The sequence below is a fragment of the Canis lupus genome, chromosome 36 (genome assembly GCF_048164855.1).
Source record: "Canis lupus baileyi chromosome 36, mCanLup2.hap1, whole genome shotgun sequence".
NCBI lineage: Eukaryota > Metazoa > Chordata > Mammalia > Carnivora > Canidae > Canis > Canis lupus.
Window position 1 is genome coordinate 3,106,044 of NC_132873.1, and position 21,421 is coordinate 3,127,464.

General features: G+C 45.2%; 1 protein-coding gene across 5 annotated transcripts in view; it reads left to right on the forward strand.

Annotated features, from left to right (window-relative positions):
• The first annotated feature begins 238 nt into the window (after window positions 1–238).
• Window positions 239–21,421, forward strand: part of EPHA4 (EPH receptor A4) — a 143,237-nt gene continuing 122,054 nt past the window's right edge. For 3 of the 5 annotated variants that reach the window (XM_072813158.1, XM_072813159.1, XM_072813160.1), the window contains exons 1-3: window positions 255–407; window positions 3,456–3,523; window positions 7,783–8,446. In XM_072813158.1, the coding sequence (XP_072669259.1) occupies window positions 317–407; window positions 3,456–3,523; window positions 7,783–8,446 (823 nt within the window). In that variant the 5' untranslated portion in view covers window positions 255–316. Of the gene's footprint in view, window positions 408–3,455; window positions 3,524–7,782; window positions 8,447–21,421 lie in introns of all 5 variants that reach the window. The other 2 variants (XM_072813157.1, XM_072813161.1) reach the window with 2 other exon arrangements.

The following is a 21,421-nucleotide window of genomic DNA, read 5'->3' on the forward strand; positions in this document are numbered from 1 at the left end:
GGGCGCGCTCCAGGGCCGGCGCCGTCCGCGTCCCGGGGGGAGGGCGCCCCGCAGAGCCGCGGCCGCAGCCCGGGGAGACCGCGCGCCGCGCGGAGCCGGGGGCGGGGCCGCGGGGGCGGGGGCGGGGCCTCGGGCGCCGGGGCGGGGCCGGGCCGGCCTGTGCGCGCCCCCATTGGCTGCGGGCGGCGGACTGGCAGGCGCGCGTCACGGGCCGGGCCCGCCCCCTTGGCAATGTCTTCAGCCCGCGGCTCCCCTAACTTAAGCATTTATTCCGCTGGGATAGGAGCGGCAGGAGCGGCGCTGGCACCGGCGAGCCATGGCTGGGATTCTGTATTTCGCCCTCTTCCCGCTTCTCTTTGGGATCTGCGACGCCGTCACCGGCTCCAGGGTGTACCCCGCGAACGAAGGTGAGAGCGCGGCGGCCCCTCCCGGCCCCGGGGCAGAGGCGGGTCTGCGGGCGGACGCCCCCGAGCGCGCGGCCGGAGGGTGCGCGGGGCCCCCGGGAGGCTGCGCCCCGGGTCGGCGCGCGCGGGGGGGCCTCGCGGGGACTGCGGAGCGGCGGGAGCCTGCCCCGGCCGTCCCCGTGCGGCGCCCGGCGACCCAAGTTTGCGGCGAGAGGACGAAGTTTATCCGCCTGGGCCGGCGGGGCGAGCGCCAGGGGCCCCGGGGACGCGCGGGAGCCGGCGCCGGGGCTCGGGGGATAAAGGAATTACCGGGACGTCGCGTTCCCAGCCGGCCCCGGGCAGGGGGGCGGAGGCCGGGAGCCGAGCGAGGCTGCGGTGCCGCCGGTGCCCGCACGAGCCTCGGAGCTCGGGCTTCTGCAAAGTTTCCCGAGCCCCGGGCTTCCCGGGACCGGCTCCGGGGCCTCGGCGGCGCGGCGGCCGGGGCGCCCTCGCGGGCCGCGGGGACCCGACTGCGGTGGCTGCGGGCGGCAGCTGCGTCCCCCGCCGGGCCGGGCCGGGCCGCGGATGCCACCCCGGCCCGGGGCCCGCTGCCCGCGCATCCCCCGCGGACCTCGGAGCCCGCCGGCCACTGCCGCGCACGAGCGCCGGGTTTCGCCCCAGAGCGGTCCGCGCGCGGCGCTAGTTGGGACCCGCCGGGCCCTCCCGGCGCCCACCCCGCGCGCCCCTTCGGACGTGCTGTGCAGACGCGCCTCCGCGTAGGGGGGCGGTGTGGACCGTCCAGCTTCCGTGCGTGCGTGTGTGAGTGTGCGCGCGTGGGCGAGTGTGCGTGAGTGTGAGTGTGCGCGTGTGCGTGCGCGCGTGAGTGTGTGTGCGCGCGTGAGTGTGTGTGCGCGTGTGCCCGCGCACAGATGCGCGCGTGTGGGCGCGCGGGGGCCCGCGTGGACGCGGACGGCGGTGTGCCCCGCGGGAGTGCCCGGACCGCGCGGTCGGCGCCTCCAGCCTCCCACAGCCCCGCTGCCTCCGCATCCGTCTGTCCATCCATCCGTCCCTTCGTCCGTCCGTCTCCGCGGAACCCGTCCGTGCATCCCCGCGCAATCCGTCATTTCCCCTGATCCGAAGGAGGGAGCCAAAAGCCAACTTAGCCTCGGCTGGGCGGCCGGTACCCGGAGCTCGCCAGGCGGAGGCCGGGGAGAGCGCACACCTGCCGGCGGCGCTGTTAGGAGGCCAGGGCGCCCCCCCCCGCCCCGCGCCCCCCGCGCCCCGCGCCCCCCGCGCCCCGCTCCCCGCGCCCCGCGCCCGCCCCCTCCTCCTAACTGGCTCGGGGGCTCCTCGGCCGCTGCGGCCCCGCGGTCCCCGGGCTCGCTCCTTGGTGGGATCCTGCATCTCGCTTCCTCCCGGCGACTTCGCGCACTTGTTAGGACGTCCCTCGAGACCCCTCTGGCACCAGGCGGAACGGAGATTTTCTTTCCTCTTTTTTTTTTTTTTCTTTTTTCCCCCCTCCGCTTTCTTGCCTCTTCTTTTGGAAGGAGAACTTGGGAGCGCTAGACAAAAACGATGTGGAAGGGGCCGTAGGCTGATGTGGAACGAAGGGGGGTGTCTCCCACTCCCCCACCGGCCCCTCCTCCCCCCTAAAAATTAATTCATTTTGTTGCTTTTTATTCCCATCACGTTTCCTTTTCTCCCTTTTACCCTCCCTTTCTACTCCCTCCCTTTTTTTGTAAATTGGGTCTTATTGTTCCTTTTGTGTCCCTAATCCACCTTACATAAATCCAAATGGATGTAGCGGGCTTTTCTCTAGGGACCCAGAAGAGGGAATGGGGAGGGGGGGGGGCACAACTCCGGGCGGGAGCGACCCAGGGAACGCTCTACATTTTAAAATAATTAAGAGACCCTAGGAATTCAGGCTTCTCGGGGAAAACCAGGAGAAAGCAGCTGTTTGTAGCTCCTTCGATTTGGGGATGCAAAGAGGGAAGGTGGGCGGAATTGAGGGGCCTGGCGGTGAGATGGAGCGTCCGAGTGCCCAGGAGCCAGGGGGAGGGCTCCCCATTCCCACCCCTCCCCCAGCGGAGGAGCCAGCCTCACTGATCAAATTAATAACCCAGTGGTTCCTTTGAGCTGGGCCTTTCGACCCCCAGGCCTGCAGATCTCGGTGGGAAAGAGAATGTGGAGAGGTTAGGAATCCATTGTGTCCTTTTCAATGTCGCCGGTGCCTAGGACATTTCCAGCCTGGGTGGGGTACAGCGGCTCTGTAGCCTTCCTCCCCTTTCCCCTCCCCACGAAACGTTGACGCACGCGCTTAGGTGCAGCACAGACGGGAGATCTATTGGGCCACACTCCTCAACCTAAAATTCAAGCCAGTGATTTCCTCCTAGGCTGGGGAGCACAGTCCCCGGTCGTCTTCCAAAAGACCCCGGGAAGAGAATACTCCATTGAGTCGGCGTTCTAATTCTACAGGTCTGCCCTGACCCCTTTCTGAAACTTTGATATTTACCCAAAAAAGCAGCAGCAGCGGATACCACAACCAGGACCTGTTTATTTGGTGCAGGAGGGAAAAAATGAAATTGTAGAGGAGAGAGCCTCTTCATGACCCTATGAGTGCTCTCTGTTAGAATTCACTTGTGGCTCCGTCACCACGCTGATGAGTTATGTGGTCATCCGAAACTTGCAAAAACAAATAACTCTAGTAGATACCAGACAGAGATGAATGCGGATTTTGCTCTGGAGTGTAACTGCCCTACGTAGATATATTTATTTTTTTGAATTGTACTTGAGATTCCCTATTCATCCTTTTTAGAAAATGAATCAGCTCAGTCCTGGGATGGAATTTTAAATGCTAAGCAAGTTAAATAAATAAGAACGTGCAGATTTAAAGAGGGGAAAAGATCAAGTAAGTAATGATTATTTACATAAGTGAGACCGAGTTTAGGTTTTGATCAGAGTTGGATATGCACACCCCCAGCACATATGGAAACGCTCAGGCAAATGGTTTTTGTAGTATTGGCTTTTTTGCAATTGGAAATTAATCCATTTTTTTTCTTTGTTTTCTTGCAGTAACCTTATTGGATTCCAGATCTGTTCAGGGAGAACTTGGGTGGATAGCGAGCCCTCTGGAAGGAGGGGTAAGTTCCGAGTTGCTCTCTGATCCAAAGGGTAAAAAGGAATGATTAGCAACTTTCCGAGGGTCCTAATGGCTTGATTCTTGTTGATTGTGGTGAGGGGGTCAGATTTCCACCATGGCCTATGAAGTGAATTACGCTTTGTCGGAGAAATCCTATACTCCCTTTGGATAGCTCTGTCATGGAAGAACTAGAAACCAAAAGGGCAGAAAGGGGTTTCGAAGTTAGGAGATTGGTGGAAGCATAGACTTAGATGCCTGTTTAAAACTAAAATACCGACAAGAAATACGATCCAGGAACCAAATTAGAATTTGTGCCTATTACTGTGATGGCCGTGAAGTCCCTGACAGGGTTAATTTTAGAGCAATTGTTCTGTTCCCAGATGAGGAGAATGAATAAATAAAGATATCAGGGACAAAACATTTCTGATTGTACCAGGCACAAGTTTAGTTTGGGGCATAAGCTACATGTGGCGGGGGTGGGGGGTGAGGTTGGGGGTGGTGCCGAGGGGAGCGTCCTTACCTCTCACAACCTTAAATCCACTGTAGCTCTCTTGCCCACTGAGAGGGGGGAAGCCCTACGAACTCGTGCCAGGGGCACAACACCTGCAGAGAAGAACCCAAGCTTTTGTATTGTTGGTGCTGAATGTACTAAGTTGATGTGTTGGGAACCTCGAGCCTTTGGGGAAGGGGAAGCTGGACTATAAGTATGAGACAGCGCTTCACTGTCCATTTCTTCTGAAATGTGCCCCCACCACCTCCCTCTGAAGATTCAGAGGATGCAGTTAGGGCAGTGGCCCCCGTTCTCCGGCTCTGCCCTTCGGAAGAGGGCAGGATGACTCGGCTTTGGACAGAAATCAGTATAGCATGTAACTCTGCCTTCTGCCAAATTTAAGTAACTCTCACATCCGTTAAAAATCAAGATCATTCTGCCTGCATGTACTTGATAATCTACGGCTGAATCACTTGATTAAAAGCAATGGAGGTGAAAGACAGGGAGGCTTTCGCAGAGGGAGATGGTCCTGCCAGCCAGCGCCCAGTATGGGGCTTCACACCTGTCCATTGAATAAACAGTAGAGGATCAAAAAAGGTAAAGATTCACAGAGACTGCTGTCACAGACAGAAGGTCTTAAAAATAAGGCAAGAAACTTGTCACGAAAATGGAGAATTTTAAGGCGTCTCTTCCCACAGCAGGCCTTGCAGCCCGGGTGAAATAAAACAGAGATTTGCCTGGCCTTTTCTGTTTTTCTGCCTGAACTTGACTGCAGTTGGTTGGATCTCTGCTGAAAAAAATTCTAGGCGGCCCTCAAAACCATTTTTTTAAAGGGAGGGAGAAGTGATTGGCAGGCCTCTGGCAGTGTAGACAGGCTGTATTCACTGCTGATTGCAGGCAATTGCCCTCAGTCCTTTGACTGTGAAGAAAGGTACAGCTTTATCTTGTGAGAGTCAGACTCTTGTTAATCCTATACCCTGGAAAGGTCACTGATTCAGGGAGGCTTTCCCAGGCTACCCCAGGAGTAAAGCTCTGTAGACTCAGCGTATTAGAACTCCTGGCAAAATTGAAGGTGGAAGGTATTAGTGCTTTAAAAATTTAATGAGTCTTATTTTCTACTGGCTGCTCTCAAGTTTGGAGGGAGAATGAATGCATCCTGTATGATTTGGGATCCAACTTGTTACACTAAATATACATGTGACCTGTTTAAAGGCAAGGAATGACGCATTTTTGAGTACTGCCTGTGGTCTATCTAGTTTCTGGAAAGCTTTCACTGCAACCTAATAGGCCGTAGACATTCCATAGCCCGCACCCACCCCCAAACTGCCCGAAGAACACCTGCTCACTTCTTCTAAACACGAAACTTCTTTCTGGTGTCTCGAAGTCTCTTAAAAATGATACCACGCCTACATAGCTGCTTGTGTCCAACCGAGAACTTTTTAACGGGCTGAATGTAGGCTCCCGAACACAGGATGCAGCATCTTTCTTTCCTCAACTATGAAGTTTTGTTTACGTATCATAGAATTAGCCATTCCCACATGTGTAGTGGCCATTGAGAAATGATGTGCCAAACTATGAAGTTCCATTAATCTGTAGATTTTGTCATCAAAGAGAACTTTTTCAGGTTTAGGATGAAGAGAGGAATTAAATTACCTACCAACTCTGGGTGGATTTGCTTGACAAAAATTGTTTTCTATCTGAAGATGAAAAGCACATTTCTGTCTTTGGGTTATTCTGAAATTTCTATCTGTAGCTCAAGCGGTTCACATCTGTCTCGGCTGGGCACTGGGGGTCATGGTTTTGTTGATAAATAATGACATTTATTTGTTGTTCTTGTTAAAGACAAATAAGAAAACTTACTTGACGATACCACAAAGTGAAATATGAAATAGAGTCAGAGACAACTGGCTGTTCCTTTTTTTTTTTTTTTTTTTTTTTCTGTAAGAACAACTAAACAGAAAATAATAATAGGAAGTAATGGCTTCTGTTGGTAACAGTGTAGTGAAAGCCTAATTTCTTGGCAGTGTTCATTTAAAGGAGTGTTTTGAGTTTCTGACACTGATTGTAAAACACAAAAGTAAGGTGAGATTTGTCATCATTCTGGTGAATTGATCAATGTGTTTAGACAATTAGGGTCAGGCTGGAAAATTCACATTAGACCCGGACTATCCTGTATGAACTCTGTGGAGATATCCCTGTGTGCTTTCATTTACATTGATAAATGTGTTTTTCCGTATTCCCTTTGTTCTGAGATGAGAAGCATGCTGAGTGGGGTTTTTTTGAAGGTGGAGATCTATTTTTGGATTTACATGAATTTCCCCAAATAAGTAAATTACTGGTGATTTATTGCTTAGCGGATAAAAAGAAATTTTAATCACCACAGGGCACTTATCCCTCCCAGTTCCAACTTTCATAATGGTAGCAGATGAAAGGGATACAGAATTTTATGCAGTATGGCCCTTCATATAGTAACATTTCCATCCATTAATAGTTTTCCAATGCACAGATGGAAAACCCGTTAAAAGAGACATTATGGTTCTGTGTACTTCGTTGGATTGAATGGAGCTTTAAGTGGAGCTATTATAGAATATGATTTTTTTTAACTATCTTTTTTCTTCTAATTATATTCATGTGTTAGATACTTAAGCTGATTTATACCAGATCTATATAAATGCATTACTGTAGATATTTGTGAAGAATTGGAGGCTGCCTACTAGCCTTATAGGAGCCCCCGAAACAATCTTGATGCTTTTAGGATTATTTTTAAAAGCTGTGGCAAAGGAGAGAGAGAGAGAGAGAGAATTTTTACTACTCCAGTCACCGCGAATTCAGATGGTCCCACTGTTAGAATCTTTATGGGAGGAAGTAGATCGCAAAGAAAACCTCACCACCCTTCTTTAATTTTGTCTGGCTTTCAATCATCAATACCACCTACTATTTTATTTTCAATATGCAAAGCGTAGTTAGAAGCAAAGTCTGTGTGCATCCTTGTTTACTTATGGGTATATGTCTTAAGAATACTGAATCGAATACATTGCTCTGAAGAAGGGTTTCATTGTTATAAATGACAGTGGATTTGAGAAATCCAACCATCAAGTTAACTATCTTCCCAGGATTACCAAAACCAGAAGAGTGAGATTTTCTTTACCCCTTTAAAGAATAGTGACAATGCCAAAAAAAAAAAAAAAAAAAAAAAAAAAATCAACTGACTTTTTTTTTTTTTTTAGGCATTAGAGAGCAAAGTTCTGACAGGAGCATCACTAATTATCTGATAATTGTCTTCCTTTGGCAAGCTTCTTTCTTCCTGCTCTTAATTTGCAGGTCTCTGCTCAGTTGTTGAAACAATACACATACTAGCTTTTATTTTATGAGTAAATTTGAACTGTTGCCACTTGAAATTGTAGCTGTTGTAATAGGTGAATCTGAGGTTGTGAGACCACTACCAGCGACTGCTGGGAACTTACAAGCGGTAGATCTCCCCATGCTTCTGGATCTTAGGCAAAAGAATGAAACAACCACACACACACACAAAAAAAAAAAAAAAAAAAAGAAAGAAAGAAAGAAAAAAAAACAAAACGAAACCCCCATCACATCCCCAATAAAATACCATCTTATCTCCCATAAGAGGTTTGTTGCTGAGGCTTGGTGTTTGGTAGCTTCCTTCCTCCTTGCAGCAAGAATCCTCAGTGTCCTGTGAGGGTAAAGTGGAACTGGCGAGTCACTGTGTGATGACACTCTGTAATCGACACGTTTCCTTTGGATCTTTGCAGTGGGAGGAAGTGAGTATCATGGATGAAAAAAACACACCAATCCGAACCTACCAAGTGTGCAACGTGATGGAACCCAGCCAGAATAACTGGCTCCGAACTGATTGGATCACCCGAGAAGGGGCGCAGAGGGTGTACATTGAAATCAAGTTCACATTGAGAGACTGCAACAGCCTTCCAGGTGTCATGGGCACTTGCAAGGAGACGTTCAACCTCTACTACTATGAATCAGACAACGACAAAGAGCGTTTTATCCGAGAGAGCCAGTTTGCCAAGATTGACACCATCGCTGCTGACGAGAGCTTCACCCAGGTGGACATTGGTGACAGGATCATGAAGCTGAACACCGAGATCCGGGATGTAGGGCCGTTGAGCAAAAAGGGGTTTTATCTGGCTTTTCAGGATGTGGGGGCTTGCATCGCCCTGGTGTCAGTCCGTGTGTTCTATAAGAAGTGTCCGCTCACCGTCCGCAATCTGGCCCAGTTTCCAGACACCATCACGGGGGCTGATACGTCTTCCCTGGTGGAGGTTCGAGGCTCCTGTGTCAACAACTCAGAAGAGAAGGATGTGCCAAAAATGTACTGTGGGGCAGATGGTGAATGGCTGGTACCCATTGGCAACTGCCTATGCAATGCTGGGCACGAAGAGCGAAATGGAGAATGCCAAGGTAAGGAGAGCCATATTGTACTTTTCATTAGGGCTTAGTGCACGTAATTAAATCAGAGATGAGACTAAATGGAGTAAAGCCAGTAATTAGCAGCCCCTGTGGGATGTGGTGGGACAGAGGGGTCTAATGAGTAAGTGCTATAGCTCCAGGTGGCAAGGCTAAGACGTTTCTAATACTGACAAAATAAATGATGCTGTGTAATCAGCAGAAGGCCAAACACATTTGCTAACAGGCACTCAGATCTGCACCGGCTCGATGTGCCCTCTGAAATGTAAATGCACAAGCTCAAGAAACAGACCTGATTGATCCTCTCTTGAAGAGGGCAGACTCATTTTGCAACCATAGTTTTCCTGTCCGTGGACCTGGTAGAATGGCCAAGATGGTAAATCTCTCTTGTGCCATATATTATATCCATATAATATAATACGCGAATGGCTTCCATGTGAAATCAGGATTGCATTCCTGCAGTTCCCGCCTGCTAGTTAAGATGGAGCTGTGTGGGGAAAGTACAGTGTTTCCTGCCTCCTGGGCCCGTGTAGACGCGGTCCAACGAAGTAGAGTGACAAAGTTTCAAGTGCATTCTGTTCCACGGAGCGCCCCTTGCTAGGCTCTGCGAGTGACATTAATCTTGATGAAAGACCTCTTGATTTCCCTGAGGAGGTGATAAAGAGATAGTGAGAGGCTTATTTGATCTGTGTGGTCACAGGCAATAGCGAAAATTGTGACCCATCTTGGTTATTGAGTGTTTGCAGAAATGTAGACTTTTATATCATGTGAATTACTACTTATCGTATTACTAAAGTGGTTTTTTATTTAATTTTTTTTTTCTTATATGGAGTTTAGCGTATGCGATTCTTTCTTCCCTTATTCCCCCTTTCTGGGGAGTTTGTAAAATCTTTTTCTCTATAGCAGCTTCGTTTCCGAGTAAGGGACGAGAGGAGTTCATGTTTATCTGGATTGCTGGTGCTGTGTGTGGATTAAGGCCTAGAGAAAATCAGTTATCCCAAGGTTTTTGTGTTTGCTTGGTGTTTATTTTTCGTGATTATCCATAGTCTGCTGCCGCCAATCTTATTACGGTGTAACTTGGGTCCCGACTAGAACAGATCTGATTCATCTTTTCTCGGGGTGATTGTTGAGCTGTAGACTGATTGCCACATGGTTCATCTGATTTGGTGATTAAAGACCCCAAAATAACTGACTGCCAAACAATTTGTCTGGCATTTCAACCATCTTAATGACAGGGCAGGATTAACTATGGGACAATCCACTGGAAATCAACAGTGAATGACCTGAAGAAAGTTGCATTTTTGGTCATTTGATGTTATAAGTTATGCATTCTTTCCTTTTTATAATTTATATTGTTTTATTGAAGTGGTGTTCTTGATTTGCTAGTAGTTTCCGGAAATGAATAATAATTGGAATGTCGTGATTTCATTACAAATAAAATAATAAAAGCTGGGTGCCTCTCTTGTGACTCAGAAAAGGTGAACTTGTAAATTTGAAAATTGTAAAGCTGGAATTTAAAGGTGTTTGTTGTTGTTGTTTTTGCAAAGATTGATTTCTTGATCGTCGTGTTAGCTCTTGACTTAGCAACTACTAGATAAGCTGTACCAAACTGAAATCCCAAATTGTATCCTGGGATTAGTGCTAGAACATACGCGAGTGCATCGTTATTGGCACCTAAATTGCAACCATCATAGCAGGAACAGTGACATGAGCAGGGCAATGACACTGCATCACATTTTAGGGTAAATTATTCTGCCTTTTTGATTTTTGCAAGAGAGGACTTGCATGTCTTCACATGTCAAGATTCTTATATATATATATATATTTTTTTTTTTTTTTAAAAAAAGGAGAAGAAGAAGAAGAACACCATTGTCTTCCATTTCTGCTCTGGCATGAGTGCATCTCTCTGTCTAATGTCATGGATTTTCAATTGTTTCAGAGCCCAGGAGCTCATACATGGTTACACGGTGAAACTCGTTGCCATTTTTACAACCCAAATTAGAAAAAGAAGAGAAAAAAATGGAGGAGGAGTGAATATAAAGCCAATTGAACATTTTAGGGGTTTGCCTTATGGACATAATCTTGGGAATCCAGGTAATCATGTGCTTCATGGGAGGGGGTGCGGCTCCCCGTTTTAGGCTCAGTCCGTTTCTGAGCAGACTATTCCTAACACAAGGCCAGATATTTAACGGAGGGAGAGGTTGATTAGAGACGATTTTTGAGAATCTTCCTTATTCTCATTCTGGCTACCTGGGTATTTTCTTTGCTGTTCCTAAAATGATCAACAACTTCAAGAAGACATTTCTTGAACAAAATCATCTTGCGCTTTGTTTATTTGTTTGTTCATATTACTACCAGGTAGGAGTGCGCTGATTAATTTAGGGAGGAAGGAAAAACTTGAACGGCAAGATTCTTCAACTCCAAACCTAAGGGAGACTTTTTAAGGATGAGTCAAGAAAAAAATAAACAAATAAAAAATAAAGATGAGTCAAGACCATAAAAACTTTAGGAGTAATAAAAATGGTCATCTCCGTCCTTGACGTCATTCCTGGGAAGCACCCAGGTAGAGCTGAAAGGACACCGAGATGGAGACATGTGTTCCAATGTGTTCACACAACTGTATGACCTTGAGCGTGTTTTTTTTTTTTTTTTTTAAGATTTTATTTTTTTATTCATGGGAGACATAGGGACAGAGAGAGACAGAGACAGGCAGAGGGAGGAGCAGGCTCCATTCAGGAAGCCGGGTGTGGGACTCGATCCTGGGGCTCCGGGATCACACTTTTGAGTGAAAGACAGACACTAAACCACTGAGCCACCCAGGCGTCCCCTTCAGCATGTTTCTTAACCCCTTTGAGCTTTGGTTTCTTCATCTGTAAAATGGGTTGAAAATAATTGCACTTTGCTTACAGTATTGGACTTGGTCACGTAAGGTTAGTAAACCTTTTAGATCCCAACACCTTAAACCGACGTTGATGCTAGTTCTTTCCATGTAGTTCGTTGACTACTGCGCTCTTCCCACCGCCTCAGCTGTGGACTTTTAAGGGTGTTTGAACTGAAAGAGCGAAAGAGTTCATTTCCCAGCCCCTCTCGGAAGTCAAGGCTAAAGATAGGAAGGAAGCCTTGCCCTTGCCCTAACAAAGAGCAACGTCTGTTTTCACACTTCATGTTGAAAAATGATATTTGGAGAGTGTCATTTTTATTTCTCCCCTGTTGGAAAGAGAACTTTCCTTTGAGTGAGAGAAAAGTGGTTTGGGGGCGGGCCAAGAGAGACTCGGGTGCAAAGAGTGCTTCAGAAGGGATGTAAAGGGGAACTGGCAAGTCTTCAGAACCGTGGCAGCAGGTTCCTCCCCAATTGTCTTTTCAGTGGACCTACTGTTGCAGGCTGAATGGAACAGGTGAAAGGTCACCCACTTCCTCATCCATCTTCCTTAGGGTCTGCGAGGTCAGAGTGAAGATGGATTAAGATCTTACACATTTGACAAAGGATCCTTGGGCAAAAGTGGCCCTGGGTGGGTGGGGGCCTGGGCTGTGCTGTTGTTTGAATCTAACCCTCATCATCTGCCCGCGTCCTCAAGGGACCTCGGAGACAGAGCTACACTTCCTCTTCCAAGCCGTACACGCTCCTGCTCAGGGAGGCCAAGGGTGGGAGCTACGGCGGGGGAGTCACGGGTGAGGGCTGGGTGAGGGCTGGGTGGTGGCGGGCTGGCCTCTGAAGCAGCCGCGAGTTCCTTCTGCTCTCGAAAAACATTTTCTGAAATGACTTGGCCCCAAAGCAGGGCCCCAAAGAGCAGTGGTAGCCACTCATCTGGCTTCCCAGGGGAACCAGGGCTGGCGGGCCTGGGCGGCCGTGAGCACTTGCCTGGGGACCGGCCGCAGAGGATGCGTCACTGCCCTGGTGAGCCCGGTGACCAGGTCTCCTCCGACTGTTGGAAGAAACCGAAAACCACCTCAGGCACCCTCCTGCCTCCCCACACATGTGTGTCCCCCGGTGAGGAAACAAACGGCCCAGATATCTTACAGGGCTGTTTTCATGGCTTTGAAAATATTAAACAGACAAAGAGAGGAGAAAGATTCTTTATTAAGATATTTTCTGCCTAATTAAAAAGCTGAGAAATGAAAGGAAAGTCACAGATTTACTCTTTGTGAAATATTAGTAAGCACTGTTTTAGGGAGTGCATATAAAAATGATACGAATAGGGACACCTGGGGGGTGCTCAGTGGTTGAGTGTCTGCCTTTGGCTCAGGTCGTGATCCCGGGGTCCTGGGATCGAGTCCCACATGAGGCCTCCTGCAGGGAGCCTGCTTCTCCCTCTGCCTGGGTCTCTGCCTCTCTCTCTATGTGTCTCATGAATACATAAATAAAATCTTGAAAAAAAAAAGCTCTTATGAGAAAGAACAAAATAGACATGTTTAGATGGCCATAACAGAAATGTTGGGCGGCCCCGGTGGCTTAGCGGTTTAGCACCCCTTCGGCCCAGGGCCTGATCCTGGAGTTACGGGATCGAGTCCTACATCGGGCTCCCTGCATGGAGCCTGCTTCTCCCTCTGCCTGTGTCTCTGCCTCTCTCTCTCTCTCTCCCTCTCTCTGTGTGTCTCTCATGAATAAATAAATGAAAAAGAAAAGAAAAATTTCAGATTGGTGCTCTGAAAAGACGGAGAGAGTTTATGTTTAAACAACAACAACAAAAAACAGAAAGAAATGACTTTGTTTTCCCACCCAGTGGAGTGGGAAAGACCTTAGGAGAAAGGCAGTGGAGAGGAAGCATGGAAAATAAAGTCCCGAGAGATGCTGCTTCATATCCTTTCCACCTTTGGAATTTTTCTTCTACCTTTGAATCATGTCTTTAAGACTCAGTTGCTTGAATCATGTGGCTACTTTTATCTCCAGCTTTGAAGCCTGGCTGTGATCCCTGAAAGACACACTTCTTTATATACAAGAAGAGCAGGGTTTAATTATTGTGCTTTTTCTGTTATACTTTTTTTTTTTCTTTTCCCCCTTCTGCGTGTGACCCGGGTGCTTGTGCACCCGTGGATCGTGGAGCGGTCTCTATTTGGGGCGCACAGAGCGTCACGCAGGGAGGAGCTCAGTTAGGGACTTCAGAATACGGTATTTAAGATGTGATGACTTATTTTAGTCTGGAATTCCTCATACCTTTCAAAAATGAATGAAGACCTCATTATTCTGTTAAGACTTGCGTCTTTGGAAAAAATAAGACCGAGGCCTTGGCTTTTCCTTACTATGCTAAGTGGAAGTGGTCACGAAACAAGTTTGACTTTCCTATCATTGAACTTGACTTACTTAAGGTTTACTTTGTTGTTGGTTTAATTGATGAATTTAACTTTATCAATTAAAGTTAATTGATGAATTTAACTTGAATTGATGAATTTAACTTTACCAAAGAATAGCGTGCTTCGAATTCTTCAAATTTTTATGCGTTACCACTCTTTATAATGTTGGCAGGCCACCCAGATATTATCTCTATACACATGTGTTTTAGAAATGAACTTTTTCAAAGTTCAATTTTAACACTGAAAGAAATCGAATCATCCTCTTAATTATCATCTTGTTTTTATGATGCTTGACTATTTATCATGGCCGTCATTCCATATTAAAGGATATTGCTTTTCTTCATTCACCCTTTGTAGCTACTAATATTCTATAGTATCAATATCTCTTACTCTATATAATTTTTTTCCCTCAGTGGTAGATATTTAGCTTTCTTAGTTTTTTCCAGCATTATTTGTAAACGAACACTTTAATTCACAAATCAAACAGGTACGATTTTGTTTAAAAATTGAACAATCCGCCTTGCTTTGTTATTTTTCTGGCTTTATGTTGGACGAGCGAACTTAGTCAACTTTCTTATCATGACTATGTAAGTCAAGAAGCCCAGTGCGGTATAACCGGACAGGTAACACTAGGGATGATTACAGAGCACAGTGGGGTCTCATTAAATGTTCATTGAATGAATGAATAAATAAATGTATAAGGAACTGTGGCCTCTTTCATATTAAACATTTAGCTGGTGGAGTAAGGTCTCACAGAGTCAAGATGACATATCCAAATCTTTGCATGTGACTAACGTATTAATGAGGTCCTTGTTTATAATTCTTACTTCTGTTGGAGCTTGACTCTTTTCACCATGTTCCTGAATCATCTCAATGCCTGAACTTCCACCAGTCTCTGCAGTGCATGGGTCAACTATGCAGTGTGTAGCATAAAATGGCTAAGACCTGTTTTTGGAGTTCGAGACCTGTGTTTAATCTCCATGTGCGCGACTCAACCAGTCATGTGATCACGGACACTAACTGAAGCTCGAGTTCGTATTTGCAGATTGGTGGCGATCGTATGTTATCGTGTATGATACACACACGGGAGCACGTCTGCATGGGGAAAAGGGTTTCGCACAGCGTCTGGCATCATCAGGCACTTAGTAAGTGGAAGCTGTTATTGTTAATTATATTTTTGTGAGGTAGAAATATGTGGACAGTATGGGTTATTTGACCAGTGTCTGTCCAACCGTGAAACCAGTTCATTTAGGTTCCAGAGTAGAGGTATTTTTTGTTTTTGTTTGGAGGCCGGGGGGGCAATGATGTTACATAAGCAGGGGTAGGAGATGGTGTGAAATGGCTGATAGGCGTTGATTAGATCATCTGCTCCCCATGTCCCAGGGCAGAGGTTCTCGAAGTGTGTTCTGGCTGGATTCCCCAAGACCCTTTCTGGCGGTCTGCAAGGTCAAGCCTTTTCTTAATTAGTCACTAAGCTATCATTTGCCTACCACCCCTTCTTTTCACAACTGGAGTTTTCTAGAGGCTTCTTGATGTGCGGTATCTCATCAAACTGAATGTAGTAGCAAATCGGAGAATCCAGCTGTCCTCTATCAAAACAGACATGAAAGATGTGCCAAAAAAAAAAAAAAAAAGTAAAACAGTGCCATTCTTATAACTAACGTATTTTGGGGACATATAGTTATTTTTTCATTAACATGTTATTTGTGTAAGCATGTGATGGGCAACCACTGATTTTTAAAATCGGTGTCTTAATAAGTCGTTACTTTTAAAATGTCTCAATTTCCATTCCTAATGGTAAATATTGACAGCTTTAAGGCAGAGAAACAAAAGCGTCTTGGCATCCTCAGTGTTTTTAAAAGGGTAAAGGGGTCGCAAGACCATCAGCGTTTTAAGTTTCTCTGGCGGGCAGGTAGGGGGCCCTTCTGTTAAAAATTAGAATGAGATCAGGAGACTTCTGACAACTTTCGGAATCTGGGAGATGAAGGTAGCTTAGAAGAATGGCCTCTTCTTTATCCGACCCTTTAGATGTTTCTATAAACTGAGACGGCAATTTGTAGCTTTTAGCCTTTTAAAAGCTGTCTATCTGTGTCCAGGAAGGTGGCTTGGCGCTCCTCGGTTTTATTGTCCTTGGGAGACGGCATAATTAAGGAGGTCTCAGCTGTCCCCTGGACCCTGAGAGACTGTATCTTTTTCACTTGGGGCACAAACCCTTTCTCCTTGTGTGCCTTACAGCTGGTACCCCTGAGCTGTTGCTTTTGGGGAGGAGAGCAGGTGAGGTCACTCCCTTCCCTGATCCGAAGGGTAATTAATAGTCCCATGACTAAATGGACATTCTATGAATATTCAGGGTCTGTTTCGGCGTCTCGGGGAACAATCCTGTCGGAACCGCTTACAAGTCCCTTTGGAGGCTCCGAGCGTTTTCTGGGTGAATGCGGGTCGTCAGCTGTCTGCCTCGGGTTGCATTTCCAGGCCGCGGAGCCCTCATTTGCATACTCTGTATGCGCCCTCATGCAAAACAGCACACCCATTTCCCCCTCGCACAAAGGCAGCGAAGGCTTCCTTTGGCAACTCCAGCCAAAATCTCCTTCTGTTTATGCAGAACCCAGTGATTTAGACACCATGCAAATTAATTCGGTTTTGATTTGAATGCTTCCAGAGATCGGGGGCGGCGGGGCAAAGAGTGGCCTGTTTGCCCTGGGCTCTTTTTGTGCCACCCCCACCCCCACCCCCGAGTGGCTGGTTGTCACTCCCGGGCCCCCTTTGCCCCTTGCAAAACAACCCAAGCTCCTGCTGCTCATTTTATTTTGACCTTTGGAAAGTAACCTAGTTTTGGTGACTCCTTTGGCTGGTCTGTTTAGTGACAGCTTCAGCTGGAATCTTGCAGCTCTTTCTGAGTAGGAGGAGATGGCACTATTCAGATTATGCGAGGAATGTTTAGAAGTATCCCCACAAAGGGCTTGAAAAAAATCGGAAAGCAAAAAGATAAAATTCTTTGAAAAGGAATTGTCAGACCTCAGGAAGTTCTGAAAATAGGCTTCAGGTCACTAGTGCTGGAATCCATTCATTCCTTCAACAAATAGATACTGAAGGCATATAGCTTAAGATCGCCGTTGGTATTTTCATCTGTTGCTACATGGATGAACCAGTACATCAGTCTTTGTACCTAGACTCACAATTAAAAGCGCTTATCTTCGCGTGTGTCCCAGATAACCTTCTTTAAAAGGCGTGTTGACTATAATTCTGCTCCTTATTCCGTTATGTGCATTCACTTTGGGTCGAACTGTCTTCCCATCCCACCCAGAGTCTCCAGATTGACTTAACCTTTGCTTTCTTCCCCTAGAATATGGAAACGCAAGCACACTGCATGTGTGACCCAACAGACCTCCCTCTGCTTGGCAACGGCAGTGTCTTCAGAAGGGCCATGATCATATGCATTCTATAAAGTAGAAGAAGAGGCCTTGGCATGAAAAGTTTTTGAAGTTCAATTAGTTTTGAGTTCAGGCTAATTTCACAGGGCAGAAAACGGGCATAGCCGGACTTTGCCGCGTAATTAAGTGGAGGCAGGGTCAGCTAAAACAACATCGAAATGTGGAAGAGCTTTGGTTCAGCTCCACATGGTCTGACAAAGTTTGATGATGCTGTTCAAAGTCCATTTGGGATGGATTATTAGGGATTAAAGAACAGCAGAAGGCTCTGTACTTGGTGTGTTCTCTGGTGTCATTAGTGGATGAGAAAATTCAGCTGCTTATCTGGCTCTTGTTTCTAAGGATGGATTTAAACAGACCCACACTACTCAAAGGTGATCTTAGTAACCTCTTCTTAATAAGTTACAGATCTCAAATTGCTCAAAATCCTTAAAATACCATTTGAAGTAAGTTGATTGATAATTATCATTTCCCCTACGTGTACAGATATTTTCCGCAGCAGTACAAAGCTAAAGTACAGTTTCTTAATTACCCAGATAATCCTGTTTGCTTGTATTTTTAAACTATGAAGTGCTGGGTAATTATTCAATTCTTAATAGAAGGCAAATGGCAATGTAAACAATAATTAGGATGTTAGACAGACTAATGCGCTTCAAAGCAAATTGGATTTTTTTCATACTGTTCAGCATGATGTCCCATAAAGCCAACAATTTAGAAGCAAGGCAGGAAAGGTTCCATTTTGTTCATATTTTATGGCGGTATCTCTTCATGGCTTGTCTCTGTGAATAGCAGTTTGCCCCGATGAAGCTGGAGGTGCCCACGCCAAATGTTTCCGTAACAATCGCTTCCCTGCTGCTTGACATTTGGCTGTGTTCTCCTGGGTCTCCAGATTGGTCCTTTGTCTGCTTCAGATCCCAGGGGTCAGAGGTTAACAGAATACTGATTTACTCCCATCACTCCATGGCAGGTAAATATGGGCCAACCTCGTGATGGGTTAAGACACAGCTCGGTGAGGAATGCAGTTCTCATGGGCTTTTGTCCTTACAGTCCCTGATTTAAGACGCCACGTTTCCCAGTTGCCATCTTCCACCTCGGATCCTTCGTTAGGAGCACGGCTGCCTCTTCTTTTTGTATGGCCTTGTCCCGTTACTAACCATTCGTGACTCCCGGGCCATCCCCAGGAATACACGGCCCGAAATCTGTGAGCAGGTCATGGCTTTGGCTGCATTGATTTTACAAACTCAGTATGGTAATACTTTGCCATCGTTGCGCACTCCACTCTGTCTTCTTGTTTTATCTGCAACTGTATGTTTCATCGATGAAATAATAAACTGATGACAAAGGCCGCAAAGATATTTTCGTATTGGTGCTGTTGCTCTCCCTGCTTTTCCCTTGTCTGGTCTTCATGGTGTGTTGCCAGTGAGAGGTGTGATTAAACGAATAATCGATTTTATTTTCCATTTTTATCACTTACGGAGATGTCCAAGCATTCATCAAGATCGGTCTTATTAATGTTTTACATCAGTTTAGTTACTTCAATCTCAATTTTTTGCTCCCCGGGGGTTAATGCAGGCCGTCTCATAGACTACTTCCTAACTGGCTATGATGCACACAGAGGCTTTTGAAGTTTAACGTAGGTTTCAAACTTTCAAACTTCTTGCTCCTATCATTTAATTTTAGGTCCCCTTTCTGTATATGAGCTATCCCATTTCTAATTGGCCGGCCTCCTTCACGTTGCACTGTGAACTTGATGCTTGGGTTTCATTTGTTTTCAGTTCTAAGTGTTTGAAAAAGACATCTCCACTTTGAAAACAGTTTCCTTTTGAAGTGTCCAGCTTGGCAGTGACTGCAGCAGCCCCCAGGCAAATTAGCATGTTAAAAGAGTGGATCAATACCTTTCTGGCCCCTCCATCCTTCTTACCCCCTTCCAAGGGGGAAGAGTTTTGAAGAACCCTAGGAGGCCCTTGACAGACATGCCAGGAGATTTCAAGAGGATTGTTCATTGCCGAGTTGGGAACATTGACAGTTTGATCTAGTGCCCAGACTGCGTCTTCGCTGGTCATTTGAAAACGGATGCGGGAGGAATTGACAGCTTCAGGAAAGCTGTAGCAGTTCATGTAATTATGGAGAGGATTAGAAGAAAAGTGTTGGGAGAAATAAGAGATCAATATAAGGGCATCAGTTGATTGAACTCACTTTTTTAGCTGTTAGAGCACTCCACGTTTTGTAACGTTTAGCCTGTGTGCAGAGGGGTATTTTATAGGTTGGGGTTTTTTTTTTAAAGGTAGTGCAAATCTATGCATAGAAAATAAAAAACCAAATCAGTCACTGAATTTTGAGAGTGGATTTGTAGGTAATTAGCAGTATAATGCTTCCAGTACTTAAGATGCAAAGGTGGCTAATTAATTAATGTGAGAAATTGAGATTCCATTACTCTTGTTTTCTAAGGAGGTGCTAACAAAAGAAGTGCAGCCGGAAGTAATACTTGAGTGTTCAGGCTTCTGTTTGAAACATTTTCTTTAGGAACTACCTTTCTATATTCTGGATTTTTTTGTTTTTCATTTTTAATTAATTAATTAATTAGAACACACAGTGTTTTATTAGTTTCAGGTTTACGATATAGTAATTCAGCAGTTCTGTATCCAGAGGTTTTTTTGTTTGCTTGTTTTTGTTTTTGTTTTGTTGTTGTTGTTGTTGTTATCCTAGAGTTTTAAATTAATGCTAATGCAAGACTCCAGTAAACCAATATAAATGTGCAGAGGACTTATATGAAAGAAATCCATGTTGATGGAAAAATGAGAATGTTAATCTTTGCATAGGTGAAAAGAAGTATTTCCAAAAAGGTTTGAAACACGCCACCAGAAGGTCTCAAATAGTCTTACATTTGAGAAGTTCTCCTCCATAGAGCAAAAATGGCTATTGGACTTAGCTAAAATAAACCAAGTACATAATTTATTCTAATCTTTATGATAGACTCTGGGATCCTCATTCACAAAACATTGTCGCTATAACAATTTCAGCAATTTTTAAATGGGTGCTTGATACGGTAAGAATCCTGCACTGTGGCTTCAGCAGTTGTACTGAGATGGCTTTAGAGAAGTTCATTGTTAGATCTTTCCTTTTCTTCCAGGGAAATATACAATCATTTCTTGAAAGTCTGATCTTATAAATGTCACAACTGTTATCGCAAACTGTTATCTATTTAAAAAATAGATATCCTAAAAAGAACCCCTCCCTGAAGAAAGGAATGTTGACTTCTATTACAGTTAATGACCGAAAGACACAAACTTATTGAGTTTTTCCAATATTTTCCATTAGATCTTCTAGCTGGTTATCACTGATCTACAGGACAGCTATTGATTTTTGTATGTTTATCTTGCATCCAATCTTTTTATTGAACTGCCTTGTGAATGCTAATAGGTTTTCAGTTAATTCTCCAGAGTTTTCTAGAGAACTAGTAGTTTTGACTGCATGCAATTATATATATATATATTTTTTTTTTCCCCTTCTTTCTAAAAATTAGACCTCTTACTTTTGATTCCCATTTTACCGCTGGTCAGAATTTTCAGACCAGTAATAAAAGCTAGTATAGGATTGTGAACATCTTTATTTTATGCACGATTTTAGTGAGCCTAGTTTAAGCATGCTCTGAGATACTATTTTTTTAATATCACATTTCCAATTCCTATACATTTCTCGGAAAGAAGGAATTGTAAATTCTGTTAAATTACTTCAAGTATCGCTTTTAGGTATGTGATCTTTTGGACTTGTTGTGTTTATAATATTAAATATGTTAGATTTTTCTGAAGAAGATCCAGAAGTTTTCTTTGCATTTGTGGGGGGAAAAAACTCTATAAGGTTACAGTAAAGTTTGTTAGTTTCTTGAATTCTATTTTTTTTTTTACTTTGAAAGTGATGTATAAGAGCCAAAGCTTTGGAATAAAACTTTAATTTTAATCTCAGCTTTATCACTTACTTTAATACTTTAGTTTTCTCCTCTGTCATATAGGAAAAATGATACCTACCCCCTGAATAAACTTAGAATCAAATATTGTACATAATGTACCTAACAATGTATGTAAGTTTTACTTGTGAAGTGGCATCTACTTAGTGGTCAGTAAAATGTGCAAATTGTTATCATTATTTTATCTTGAATCTTTAAAAATCACTCAACTGATATTAGCCTCTATATTCTCTTTCTCTGTTTTTCGTTCTTGCTTTCCAACTATATGTCTTACTCTCCTCTCTGATC